General features: G+C 44.3%; 1 protein-coding gene across 6 annotated transcripts in view; it reads right to left on the bottom strand.

Annotated features, from left to right (window-relative positions):
- Positions 1-1,097: 1,097 nt before the first annotated feature.
- The window catches only part of LOC129620872 (leucine-rich melanocyte differentiation-associated protein-like), a 226,982-nt gene continuing 214,050 nt past the window's right edge, over positions 1,098-14,029 (bottom strand). For 2 of the 6 annotated variants that reach the window (XM_055536673.1, XM_055536704.1), the window contains one exon: positions 1,098-1,357. In XM_055536673.1, the coding sequence (XP_055392648.1) occupies positions 1,210-1,357 (148 nt within the window). In that variant the 3' untranslated portion in view covers positions 1,098-1,209. Of the gene's footprint in view, positions 1,358-1,621; positions 1,721-14,029 lie in introns of all 6 variants that reach the window. The other 4 variants (XM_055536676.1, XM_055536714.1, XM_055536724.1 and 1 more) reach the window with 3 other exon arrangements.

Here is a 14,029-nt window from a genome sequence, read left to right as displayed (position 1 = left end):
TCCATGTCTCTTGCATCTCCTACACTGGCAAGTGGATTCTTTTATTGCTATGCGACCTGGGAAGCCCAGACATCCTTCTACTACTCCTTGGGGTAGCCTTTAAGAAGCAGAATCCTTCTACCACCACCCAGTATGCCCTGATTGTGCCAGGATTTCCCTGAGACCAAGCCTATCTCCAAATTTTTCTTTCACACTCCTTTGCTCTCAAGCCTAAGCCTTCATTTTATTGTTTCTCAGGCTGGCCCCACAAATTGAAATAGAACATGATGCTTAATTTTACATCAATCCACTAAGCTGCTCTAAACACTTCAATATTCCCCAAATGTAGTTAAATATATGAACTTGCACTTAGAGTTGTCAACAACGCACTGACGATTTGTTTTATAGTTGCATGTTAATCTACAATCTGTTTAATGCAATCCAATACATTATTCGGGATGGTGATATATAAATTTAAGTCTTAGACCATGAAATATCATTTAGGATTAAGATTAATTTCTTAACGGAGGAAATGCCTGCTCACAAAAGCAAGCAGCTAAGAAGAATTGTGTGCAAAAAGCAGCATCATTGTCACATCATTGTCTCCAGCACCAAAGGAATGAGCTGTAGTGCAGCCAGTTCTGAAGGGCATGAAAAAAAGAGGGGGAAGGAATCTTCCTGTCCCTAAGCAAAGACTCCTACACTAAATCAGACCCATGAAATGGTTTAAAACATTCACTAATCCAAAGCACCTCTGATTACTGCCTCTTCCTCCTCCCCAAAGCTCTCAGGTAAAAGAACAAAAACAGTAATAGTAATAATGGCAAGGATGGCAAACCCACATCATTGCGATCCTATGAAGGAGGTACTCATATTATCCCCATTTGTGCAGATGAAGCAACTGAAGCCAACTAGTAAAGGGCACTGTTGATCCAGGCCTCTGGCTTCAGAATTTGGGCTCTTAGCCACCATCTACTCTGTTAATCACCCCACACAAAACATGAGTCATCGAGTTAACTCCCAAGCCAAAGTTTGCAAGATGATCACAAATTCCTTGGGATAAAATAATTGTTTAAAATCTCAAGTGAGATAAAGTGCAAGTTACAGTAAGCAAAGGAAACAACAAAAATTAAAAATATTTATTGTACTCAGAAAGTTGACCATTAATAGAAGAAAGGAGGCAAATATTCAAGAAAAGATCTGCAGATCATTAAAGCGCCAAAAGGTGGGTCACATGAGAGGAGCTCCTAGGAGGGAAGCTGATGACTGGTGTCTAAGAGGGGCAGGATGGAGACAGTGGGCTGAGCGAAGGGGCAGCTGGAGAGCCCGGGCTCCACACCACATCAGGTCCCATGGGAAGAGGTGGCTTGTGAGCCTGCTAAAAAAAAACATACATGAAACACTCCATCTACAAACAGACACTGCAAGACTCATATCTTTCAGGATGGGGAATCCAACCAAGGCTCTCTCCCTGCCCAAAGCAACACAGAAATCTCCCCAGAAAAGAGCCACAGGTGACTCCAGTGGAATGCATCCCTCCACAGAGCTCAGCCCAGTCCAGAGGTCAGGCTCTGGTTCACCATAATGCAAGGGCATCAGATGCTTCACACCCTTGACCTGCCTTGAAAACCCAAGGACTCACCCAGACTCCAGCATCACTAGAAGCCATCAGGGACCACAAGGACATGAGAAGATGGTCTCCACGTCATCAGGCGAGCAGAAGGCTGGCCCAGTAAAGACACTGGCAATCACGACAGATGGTCAGCCTCCAAGGCTGTACCCATCACAACCTCTATCAACTTTGAGCTTTGCTGTTGACAAAGCATGATACGTATGTATGTGTGATATGTATTTCAGAAATGTCAAATTCTTAGAGAAGTGTGCTGACAAAGTGAACACGTCGTTTGCTCTCCATATTGATAGACCCGATTTCAGACTGTCAAAGTGCTTTTAGTTATAACAGGAAATGTACAGAGTTAGCTTTGCTCATTTTGACAACCACAAAAAAACATTTATCGGTTCCATGTAATCGTTAAATTGTGGAGGTTTCAAAGTAAAAATTGATTCTAGCCAAGTTCTAATATTATTAATGTCTTCATGATAACAAAAACATAACTTTTCAGATAGTTTCGTTGCCTTTGTGAGAAAATTTTGGAAATCCAGTCCACTTTGCCAGAAATTTCTTACTTATATGCAACAACTCAAAATAAGCTCATAAAAACTAGAGTAAAGTTGATTTTACTGTTTAGCTTCAAGAACATGAAGCGTCACATAACTTAAAATAGTATCATTGTGACTTCAAATCTCTGAGCTCCAAGGATTTCACTTCCCTCTCTCATTTTCTCAAATATGTTTTTTTCATTGTTATTTTAATTGTTTGAAATATGTGAAATTCCCACTATTTCCTCTGAAAGCTCTTACAAAGCCACTGTCAGATTTCTCACTTTATTGTACTTTCTCTTAAGCTGTGTTATTCTGAGGGAAGCCCTGGTGCTCACATCTGTGCGCTGCACAAGACTGCCTTCACCTGCTCTGCTAAACCACCTCCAAGACAAGTTCAAGTAGTTGCTAGCAAATCTTCATGCCAGGAAATCTTTAAAGAATAAAAATAAAGAAAAGGAGGGGCAGGGAAGAGACAAAACCCCAACAATGAAAAAGTCCAGGTATTAAGGAAAATGGGAGTGATTCAGAATTGTCCAAGTGCAGTGCTCACAGTTAAGTCTGGTTGCCTCTGTCTTCCCATTTGTCTTCAAGTTCCACGAGTGCAACTCTATTCAGCCAATTATAATATACTCCTGAGTGAGAACTGTTGGCAGTTCCTATTCAATATCCATGAACAGAGAGGATTGACTAGTGTTCTCTGTCCCCTCGGGACAGTCCTAGAAGATGAGATATCGCCCATGTGCGAGTTAGGCTCCAAGAGGTGGAGAAACCTGCTGTGGTCGCACTGCTGCAGTAACAGAGCCAAAGACTAGAGAGACCCTTCTGCCACGTCTTGCTGAAACAAGCTAATCCCGAATTCCATTTAGTACATAGCCAAGAGGGAAATCTTTCCACCAAAGATTTGTCTTCCAGCTGGGTCTCTTAGCCAAAGGACAACGGCATACTACAGACAATGCCTCCTCAAGAAGGGCAGTACATTGACTCCCGGGGTGACTTCCAGCTCTGGGAGCAAATGTTCCTCTGAGGACCTACCTGGGGACTTGAAAAGGCAAATGCTCAACAACTACAAACTGCTCAGCAGACAGAGAGAAGGCTGAGTCGGAGACAGGTAGGACAGAACGGTAAGATCAGCAGACACCAAGGATTCAGAAAAGAACGCTGCTGCTGCTGCTAAGTCACTTCAGTTCAGTTCAGTTCAGTTCAGTCGCTCAGTCATATCAGACTCTTTGCGACCCCATGAATTGCAGCACGCCAGGCCTCCCTGTCCATCACCAAGTCCCGGAGTTCACTCAGACTCACGTCCATCGAGTCAGTGATGCCATCCAGCCATCTCATCCTCTGTCGTCCCCTTCTCCTCCTGCCCCCAATCCCTCCCAGCATCAGAGTCTTTTCCAATAATCAGCAGCCCACCAGGCTTCCCCGTCCCTGGGATTCTCCAGGCAAGAACACTGGAGTGGGTTGCCATTGCCTTCTCCAATGCATGAAACTGAAAAGTGAAAGTGAAGTCGCTCAGTCATGTCTGACTATAGCGGCCCCATGGACTGCAGCCTACCAGGCTCCTCCGTCCATGGGATTTTCCAGGCAAGAGTACTGGAGTCGGTTGCCATTGCCTTCTCTGGAAAAGAACGCTAATGGCATTTTATAAAACACCTTTTATATTTTAAGTCTAATGCACTGTGAGGTTGATGCACAAATATAAGATCCTGGGCTCAAGCTACAAGGAGTGAATTTTCACACACAAGTATCAAGTACTTAGGTTATAAACTAAAACTAAATAAAACTAGCCTTTAAAAGGTCAGCAATGAGAGTCTGTAATAAATTGAAATTACTTCTAAATGGCTCCTTAGTGAAGTATATGTGCTTGTGTATATTTACATTCTCCCAGTCACAGCTCGTGCAAGGGGAACCCACAGACACTCTAACACCCCCAAATTTTTATTTTCATTATGACATTTGGATCTGTACACAACTCCATATATATACTTACCCTACAATTCTCCTGGACTCCCCATTTCTTCTTCGGCAAAGAGGGACATGTGAATTAATTTTAGTTTAGATTTAATTTAGAGTCCTCTCCTATTAGACCTGCCTAGACCTCTACCTAAGTAAGAGGAGACAGGAACTGATAAATTCAACACTTCCTTCAAGAAACCAGACCCTCACTCATCACCTCAAGTGACAATTAGCAGTTTTTTCTGCCATACATTATATGAGAAGAACTAATAAGGCAAAGGAATCGAGGGCAGGCTTTTCCCTTCACAATCCTGTCTGAAGCTTAAAAGAAAGTCTGAACACTAATGAATTCTGAATTCATGTCAGCTCAATAGAGAGCAAAGTCTTTTATCTTCACCTGGAATAGGAATGAAAGAAGAGCCCAACACTTCACCCACTTCCCCTAAAATACACTCTGCTTCAGTCCTATTCTTGGCTAAGAAACCCTGGAGTCCATTAAAGCTGGAACAGGTCTAAGCAATTGTCTGATGTGACTATCTGATTTTAAAGAGGAGCAAATCTGAGCTCAGACAAGTGAAGCAACTTGCCCAAAGTCACAAAGCCAGTCTCCGGAACCAACATCCCTGGGCTGGAGTCACTGCTGCTTGACAAAAAGAGAAAAATGAAATATGAGCTCTACTCCAAATATTAAGGATATTTGCCCAAATTTTTTTCTCCGAGTGCTTGTGAAATTCTAAATCAACATACGAAGTAAGTGCCAACTAGAGACAAGCGATAATGAGCTCAGAAAGAAATGATCAAAGGGGACCCCACTTCCACAGAATGCTTCCTGGACAAACAAAAGGAACATACATACACACACACACACACACACACACACACACACACACACGGGACATGTGCCTGCAACAGCCAGATATGGCTTCTCCCGTGGATTCCCAAGTATTGGTCAGAATACTCTAACAGAGGACAACTGAATGCACATTGTATGAAAAAGAAAGTCCTAGGCCCAAGATTACAACAGAACCTAGAAGGCTCAGAACCTAAGAAGGAAGGTTTAATGTTTCATGGACCTATTCACAGGCAAGTTTAAAGAAGAAGCAGGTTATCAGACAAAATAGCTCTGCCAGGCACTGTGATGCAGTAAGGAAAACAGCCCACTCCCTACTAGGTTTATCTGCTCTGACAGCTTCTGTCTTGGCCTGGCAGAGGTTGAGTGTCTATAGAGCAAACATAAAGATAACCCACAATGGCTACACACCCCCCTCCACTTGCCAAAGGTCACTAAGGATTGAGCATTTTGCTTCCGTGCCTCCACTAATCCAAAGACATGCCAATCTGCTTACTGTTCCACGACATCAGGAGGTTTGGATTTTACTTATCGAGGGATGTCGGACTCGCTTTGTCAGAACTTGGTGACTATTAGCACAAGGCTGAGTGGTCATGGCTGCAATGAATTTTTAAAAATTATTTGGTCTCAGGACGCCTAGGAAAGAGGATGTGACTAACAAGATGGTGGTAACTATTGTTGGACAACGTTCCACTCTGAGAACATAAAAGCCAAAGACTGGAGCATTGAGAAATTAAATTCATGGCCTGGAAAACAAGCCAAGATTAAAAAATGTCATGTTGATACAGTAGGTGCTTTTGGAGAGAAAGGGGGAAGATGTCAGAAACTGGATTGATTGCATTTTCATAGCAATGTTGTATGATGGAGGTGGGAAGGGTCAAGTGTATCAATATTCTTTAGTGCCTTGGGGGCACACACCCTATCTGTTGTCAAAACGCTGTACAATGCAAAAATCCACCATCTGTGGCTCAAAATTTTCAGTCACCAGGACCAACCAACCACTCTTCTCATAGAAGGCTTGGCAAGATCAGCTGGGTCCCATGACTTCCTTTGAGGCCACCAGGAGGCGCTGTGAACAGCAGCATGGCTCTCCAATGACGGACAACTTGCATGGATTACTGTCCTCATGTGCCTTCTCTCCATGCAGCTTGAAAATCTCCTTCCATCTGTATCTAAGCCAACATCCTTTCTAATTCTCCTCATAAGAAGAGCTATTCTTTTCCTTGGATATACAACAAAAGCAGATGAATGAATGAGCTTGTTGGAACAGGTCACAAAGCTTCCTACAGACTAAATTCCAACTCATCCTACCTAGACTGAAATTGGGGAAACCTGTTGAGTGAAAGACTACTCGAAGGCTCCCAGCAGTGCTCAGAGTTCTCAGGAGCCACGAGTACCCTCACCCCTGACTTCTTAGAATAACATCTTCCTCCCAGACGCAAGCTGGGAAGAGATTTGTTCCTAAGTCCAAATATGGGTGTCCTCAATTCACCTCATAGCTTATCAGTGCTTATGGGGTCTGCTCAATTCACCTCTCTTTTCACAGAGCAATGTTTGGGTCAGTGGCTCATACAGCACAGAAACCCCATTGTGAAAATACCCATAAGGCTTCAGGGATGAGAAGGGATACTGCAGAGAGAGAAGATGGATGAGATCATGTAGGAAATGGTGGAGAGAAGTCCTGGGGCTGAGTGGTTAGTTCCTCTCTTTCCACAACAGTGAAAAAGACACAAAGAAGCTTCCATGCCCCACAGGGGTAGACCACCCTTTGATGCTGGGGCCAACATCTATAACGCTGCTGACAGTTCTCCCTGGCCCTGTGTGCCCGCCACAGGGGCTCCTGCTCTGACCCTGTCCTCACCTCTGGGCTGACCTCCTCTTTAGTCATGGGGCTGCAGGAAAAGGTTCATCTGAAGGTCAGCAAGATGGTGGCCCTCACACCCACTGAAACCTGAACCTTCCAGTCGGGAGAAGGGCCTTCTTTCCCTCTCTTTTAAGGGCTGAGAGACACTTCCATATCCATTTTCTCTTTCATCTTCATAATCACCAGTATTGTCACCTTTTTTCCCTTCTAACAGGAGAGAGAAAGGTCCTGTGACCTGTTCCAGAGACTCCGCCAGAAATCAGAACGCACGTCCCACCTCCCAGCCCAAGAGACGCCATGATTCAACTTTGCTGTCTCCTGGGCTTACAGTGAAGGGGGAGAAGGCAGCCATTTTCTGGAGGATGTATAATAGTTGGGTAAGACAGGACCAAGGCCTTCTTTCAGAAGAAACCAGCTGTCATTCTACAGTCCAGTCCACTGGAAAGTCTGCAGCTTTCAACCACCCAGAACATCTGTATCTTCATCTGTAAAGTGGGGATACACCCACCACCCAAATGAGACATAGCACCAGGGAGTAACTGGTACCACCCCTCACACGTGTTATTCACTCAATAAATCTTAGTTTCCTGCTCCAGCTCCAGAGCAAACACTGTCTTTCTAACCCAGAAAAGGGGCACTGCCTTTCTTCTTAATTGTCAGGTCTGCTGTGAGGTAACCAGCAGCTTCCTTTAATTGCAGGATTGCTCTAGATGTTTTGCACAGGGAGGCTCCAGAGTTTTTGCTAGGCTTCATGGCCAGATAATGAGACTGCATTTCTGTTCACATTTCCTAAGTAGCCCAGGACCAAAATCCACATGGTCACATATTGTTGCATGCCGAGCAGCAGAAAATCTGAATGTGAATCATCAAGTTTCTTTAAGAGCCCCCTGCCCAGTCTCAGCTTAGAAAGACCGAATAGGACACAGGCAGGACTGTTTCCCTCAGCTCCTTCCTTTGATTCTAAAAGCAGAGAACACTGATCCATCTACCAGCCTGAGCTGTTGGGGAAACACAGAATCTTATAAGAGGCGATTAAAGGAGAGTGGGAAGCATCAAGTTTCAGGAACAGAGAGCCTTGATGAAAACCCCAGCTTTGTCCTCACCATGATGGAGGGGCTAGTTCTCAAAAGCTTGGCCCTCTTTTCCTCACTGGCTAAAGGAAGAAAAGAACACCTGAATCCACAGCTGTGAAGGCTGAGTTAATGTACATCCTGATATAATAATTATGAGAAAAAGTATCACAGCCTGAACATGAGCAGACGCCTTGCTCTACACCCTAAACCACAGTTGTTGGATAATCTGGATAGAGGCCAGGCTCCCTTTCTGACAAGTCTAACACTTGGAGGCAGAGTATAAGGCGTCCTTTCAACATCCAGCCTTCAGATTAACAATACCTGTCTTCCGACAAAGCCCCAGGACTTTACCTTCATTTTTCTGGCTCTGGTAGCATGGTGAGGATGAAGGTGGAGATTAGAGCAGAAGCGGGTAAGGTTGGGGTCAGAGAAAGAGAGATCAATAGAGACTTAGAGACTGGCCACCTTGGTCCCTCTCCAAGGCTGATTCCTACTCACAGAGAGGCCCAGCTATGTCTTTGATCCTGGATTCCATGAAACAATTCAGTATATTTATAAATCCTCCATTTACACTTTAGCTTGGGTGCTCAAATGATAAAGAATCTGCCTGCAAAGTAGGAGACCCAGGTTCAATCCCCGGGTTGGGAAGATCCCCTGGAGAAGAGAATGGTAACCTGAGAATTCCATGTACAGGGGAGCCTGGCAGGCTACAGTCCATGAAGTCACAAAGAGTCAGATACAGCTGAGTGACTAAGACTCACTTTGCTTAAAACTGGTTACATGTCATCCAAAGGCTCAAGAGGGGATATATGTATACATACATATATATGTATATATACATACATATCTGTGTCATTGTACAGCAGAAGATAACACATTGTAATACAGTTATACTCCAATTTTTTTAAAAAAGAATCTTGGTCAAGACACAAATCCAGAACCCAAACCTGACCTGAATTGGGGGGGGGGGGGGGGGGGGCACAAAATAGTCTTGTCTCCACCTCTTCCTACCTGCCGTCCTCTTTCATCAAGCCAGCAGACACCAGTGGGATGGTCATGAAACTGCACTCTGTCAACTCTCTTCAAAGGCATGCCTCCCTCACCCCTCCCACTGCCTACAGTCATCTCAGCCTGGTCCTTCAGACAAGTCTCACCCCCTATACACACACACAGACACACACACACACCCCACTGCTGCCTTGGCTCACGATGCAAACAGCCTAAAGCAACTCACTGGCCTTGGAAGCACAGAGTTGGCCTTGCCCTTCAGAATGATTCCCAGCCTGTGTGAGCCCCTCCTGGTCTTCATGGAGCTGAAAACCACCCATAATTACCTCCATCACAGCCCAAGACTTTAGCAACAAGAGGACATTTACGTTTTGGGGGTCTTTAAATTAAAAAAAAAAAAATACTGGACACAGCTGCAAGAATTCCTGCTCGAAGTTGTATTGGGTCCATTGCGCCTCAGGATGCACTTTCTATAACTTGTTGCAGCTCATGAAGAAAAGTGAGGAGAGGACACAAGAGAGGCTTCAGAAAAGCCTGGCAACAAGGACCAGGGAGACTCTGGAGAGAAGTGCTGGGCAACCTCCATCTCCCTCATCTGCATGGTGACTGCCAGCCAAGTTTGCTCTCGGAGCTGCGAGAAGGACCAATTAATTTATCAATCTGCACCTCTTTCTGCCATAACATATTTCCCTCTTGCCAACAAAAAATGTGTCCATTATCGGGCCGGTCCCTGTCCTCCTAAGCAGCCCATGCGGCTGTATAATTACACTTCTTTCCTTGACAACTTGCATGATTGTTTTCCTAACAGTATATTACTTCGTTAGTACTTTCCAATATACGTTATTTTTAAACTGTCACTTTTGCCCAACTCATCCCAATTCGCACTCGTCTGTTTATCATAACAATCATTAATAACTGTCAGTCCACGCCATCAATGTAACGAACTCACTCCCTCATTAGCATGTGCTAGCATTTGTTCCGGAGAGGGGGCTGATTATTTTTTACAACAGGCCAAGCCAATTACTTTAGTGAAATGGAATCACATTAATCAAAACTTAACAAGGTGGCAAATTTAAAGATATCAGATTGCAAAAGACAGCATAACTAATATGTCAATGTCAGAGGGAGCGTGTAGGTATGCAGCAGCTGTACTAAATATATCTCTTCACAGAGGCCACATGAATTTTGACGTTTCATATGATCTGACAACTACCAAAGTGATATTATAGAAGGCAAGAGCCTGGTGCTGCACGGCTCACGATGACTTTTGTAGATTCTGGCAAGGGCAGTGTGAGCAGAGAGGGAGGAGAAGAAAATGGTGGCCATGCCTATCCGGGCTGGCAGACGGCAGTCCATCACGCCTGTCTGTGCCAAGGCTTTTTCTTTTACACTTTAAATGATGATAGTCATCCATCACTGTCTGACAACTGCTTCAAAACCAGCTGCAAAACATGCAAAGCCCAGCAGTCTAAAATATGCTGACACAACCAACAGAGACACAGACAAAAAATATAGATACATATATTTATTTATATATTCCATAGAAAAGGTTTTGGGGGGAGGTGGAAGGGATCATAAAGGAAAGGGGATGGGGTGGACTACAGAACGTGTAGAAGCAGAGATGGAGTAAAGAGAACACCAGGGCAGTGAAGACAGGGAAGAAAAATGAGCAAGGGAACAAAAGCCAAGAATGAAAAGGAGACTGAGCGAGACAAAGAAAGAGGGAAAGTGATGAATGGAAAAGGGGAGAGGCAGGGAAAATGGGAAGAAAGGAGACAGGGAGAATAAACACAAGTTGCTGTCAGTGTTGGGAAGGCAGGAAAGCGAATGCTGCCTTATAAAGGGCTCAGTGCAACCCAGAAAAATTCCTCCAGCTCAGCCTCATCTGTTTTACTGGCGCTTTAGTCCAAGCCTTTCTTACTTCCTGCCAAGGGAAGACACCGGGTTCCACGCAGGTCTCTCCTGCCTGCTCCCACCCCACCCCTTCAATCAAGCTCTGCTACAGTCATTCGCTATGCCCAGGGGCTCCTCACCACTCACAGATCAGATCTAACCCTTCAGCACTTGGGCACCTTCACACACTAGGCTGTTCAAAGCTTGTCATCCACACCCCACCACCCACCACCAACCCACCCTTCCTCTCTGGCCTTTCCTACCACTCAGCTAATAAATGCCCTAACATTTATTAGCTGGATGACCTTAAGTTATTTGACCTCTCCGATGGTATTACTTACAGCTCAAGATCTATCTTGAACAGTCAAATACACATAAAAAAACACCTACAATGCTTGATGCATCAGCAGGCACCATCATTAACAGGGGTCCTTAGGGTAGAGACTTTGTGTCTACTCATCTTTCAGTCAGTTCAAAGTCAGTGAACCCTGGAATCGTGTGAAACTGAACTGGGGTGGAGCCCTCCTTTGCAGCTCCCATTTGTGAGGCTTCTATTCCTACCCCAGGACCTCTTTGGCCGTTTACTTAATAAACCAGGGAATTGGCTGGCTGTGTGCAGAGGACAGAAGATGGCCGACATGATTTGTAGGCTTTTGATGGGTGAGCTAGCTTGGGAAGGCACCACGGTCCAATGTGATACGGCCAGATGCTTCTTCTGGACCCACAACCCAAAAGGCCCAGCCACCTTACTGTTACTGTTCATGCAGCCTGTTTATTTATTTACTTATTCCAAAGACGTCTAGAACCAGGTACACTGGGCTGGCAAAGGCCCCATTGTACAATGTGATTAGATTCAGTTATATCACACAGTTCATGAAATTGTGCTATGATTCATTTTTACAACTTAAATAGCTATTTGGTTGGGTTGCCAGGTTGAACGTGATGAATGTGTATGATAAAACAGAACAAAGAGAAGGGCCAGTGCTTATAAACTGAAACATCAGTCCGTATATTAACCCCTTCTCTTCTTAATTGTCATGCCTTCCCAGGGACAACTGCCCCATGGTCACCCTCCTTCAGACCTCATGCCTGGTATCAGATCTGTACCACTCCCAGAGGTGACAATTTAACCTTCTCCCCACGAAGAAAGTGCTCTCTAGAAGTTCACCATCTATTCCATCCATCCTAGTCCCTGTGTCAGGATACGAGGATGAGCTACAAGTGTTCCCAGGTACAACTTCCAAATCCAATCACTTCTTAGACTCCCAACTTATATTTAGTCCTAAATCCTCTAAGTCAAACATTTAACTCATGCCCAAACTAATGTTAATCTGACCATGGCAATCCTGCTCAGATATAAGCACATGACCTAATAATCTCAAGCCACGAGAAATAAAGCTGGACTAAAAAAGAAACCACACATAAAATTCGATTGAAAGAACTTGAAAGACCTGCATCCCTCATCACAGCAAAGCCTCTCATGATGCATAAGAGTTTATTTAGATTGTACTAAGGCAGTTCTCTGAACTGTACAAAAAAGATCTTCATGACCCAGATAATCACGATGGTGTGAACACTCACCTAGAGCCAGACATCTGGAATGTGAAGTCAAGTGGGCCTTAGGAAGCATCACTACAAACAAAGCTAGTGGATGTGATGGAATCCCAGTTGAGCTATTTCAAATCCTGAAAGATGATGCTGTGAAAGTGCTGCACTCAGTATGCCAGCAAATTTGGAAAACTCAGCAGTGGCCACAGGACTGGAAAAGGTCAGTTTTCATTCCAATCCCAGAGAAAGGCAATGCCAAAGAATGCTCAAACTATCACACAATTCCACTCACCTCACACACTAGCAAAGTAATGCTCAAAATTCTCCAAGCCAGGCTTCAGCAATATGTGAACCATGAAATTCCTGATGTTCAAGCTGGTTTTCGAAAAGGCAGAGGAACCAGAGATCAAATTGCCAACATCCGCTGGATCATTGAAAAAGCAAGAAAGTTCCAGAAAAACATCTATTTCTGCTTTATTGACTATGCCAAAGCCTTTGACTGTGTGGATCACAATAAACTGTGGAAAATTCTGAAAGAGATGGGAATACCAGACCACCTGACCTGCCTCTTGAGAAATCTGTATGCAGGTCAGAAAGCAACAGTTAGAACTGGACATGGAACAACAGACTGGTTCCAAATAGGAAAAGGAGTACGTCAAGGTTGTATATTGTCACCCTGCTTATTAACTTATATGCAGAGTACATCATGAGAAATGCTGGGCTGGAAGAAGCACAAGCTGGAATCAAGATTGCCGGGAGAAATATCAATAACCTCAGATATACAGATGACACCACCTTTATGGCAGAAAGCGAAGAGGAACTAAAAAGCCTCTTGATGAAAGTGAAAGAGGAGTGAAAAAGTTGGCTTAAAGCTCAACATTCAGAAAACTGAGATCATAGCATCTGGTCCCATCACTTCATGGGAAATAGATGGGGAAACAGTGGAAACAGTGTCAGACTTTATTTTTGGGGGCTCCAAATTCACTGTAGATGGCGACTGCAGCCATGAAATTAAAAGACGCTTCCTCCTTGGAAGGAAAGTTATGACCAACCTAGATAGCATATTAAAAAGCAGAGACATTACTTTGCCAACAAAGGTCCGTCTAGTTAAGGCTATGGTTTTTCCAGTGGTCATGTGTGGATGTGAGAGTTGGACTGTGAAGAAAGCTGAGTGCTGAAGAATCGATGCTTTTGAACTGTGGTGTTGGAGAAGACTCTTGAGAGTCCCTTGGACTGCAAGGAGATCCAACCAGTCCATCCTAAAGGAGATCAGTCCTGGGTGTTCACTGGAAGGACTGATGCTGAAGCTGAAACTCCAATACTTTGGCCACCTCATGTGAAGAGTTGACTCATTGGAAAAGACTCTGATTCTGAGAGGGATTGGGGGCAGTAGGAGGAGGGAACGACAGAGGATGAGATAGCTGGATAGCATCACCGACTTGATGGACATGAGTTTGTGTAAACTCCAGGAGTTGGTGATGGACAGGGAGGCCTGGCGTGCTGCAATTCATGGGGTTACAAAGAGTCAGACATGACTGAGTGACTGAACTGAACTGAACTGAGGGCAGTTCCCTATTGAACGATAAGGTAAATTCTCTAATAAAGCCAACTGTCACTTTATAAACTATAATTTTTTTTTAAGAATATTGGGTTTCAATTTAAAGAATCATGTAATTTTGGTGTTGGAAGAGGTCTTAC

This window comes from Bubalus kerabau, chromosome 1 (genome assembly GCF_029407905.1).
Source record: "Bubalus kerabau isolate K-KA32 ecotype Philippines breed swamp buffalo chromosome 1, PCC_UOA_SB_1v2, whole genome shotgun sequence".
NCBI classification, from domain to species: Eukaryota; Metazoa; Chordata; class Mammalia; order Artiodactyla; family Bovidae; genus Bubalus; species Bubalus kerabau.
Note: the sequence above shows the minus strand (reverse complement) of the source record. Positions and strands in the feature narration are given on the sequence as shown.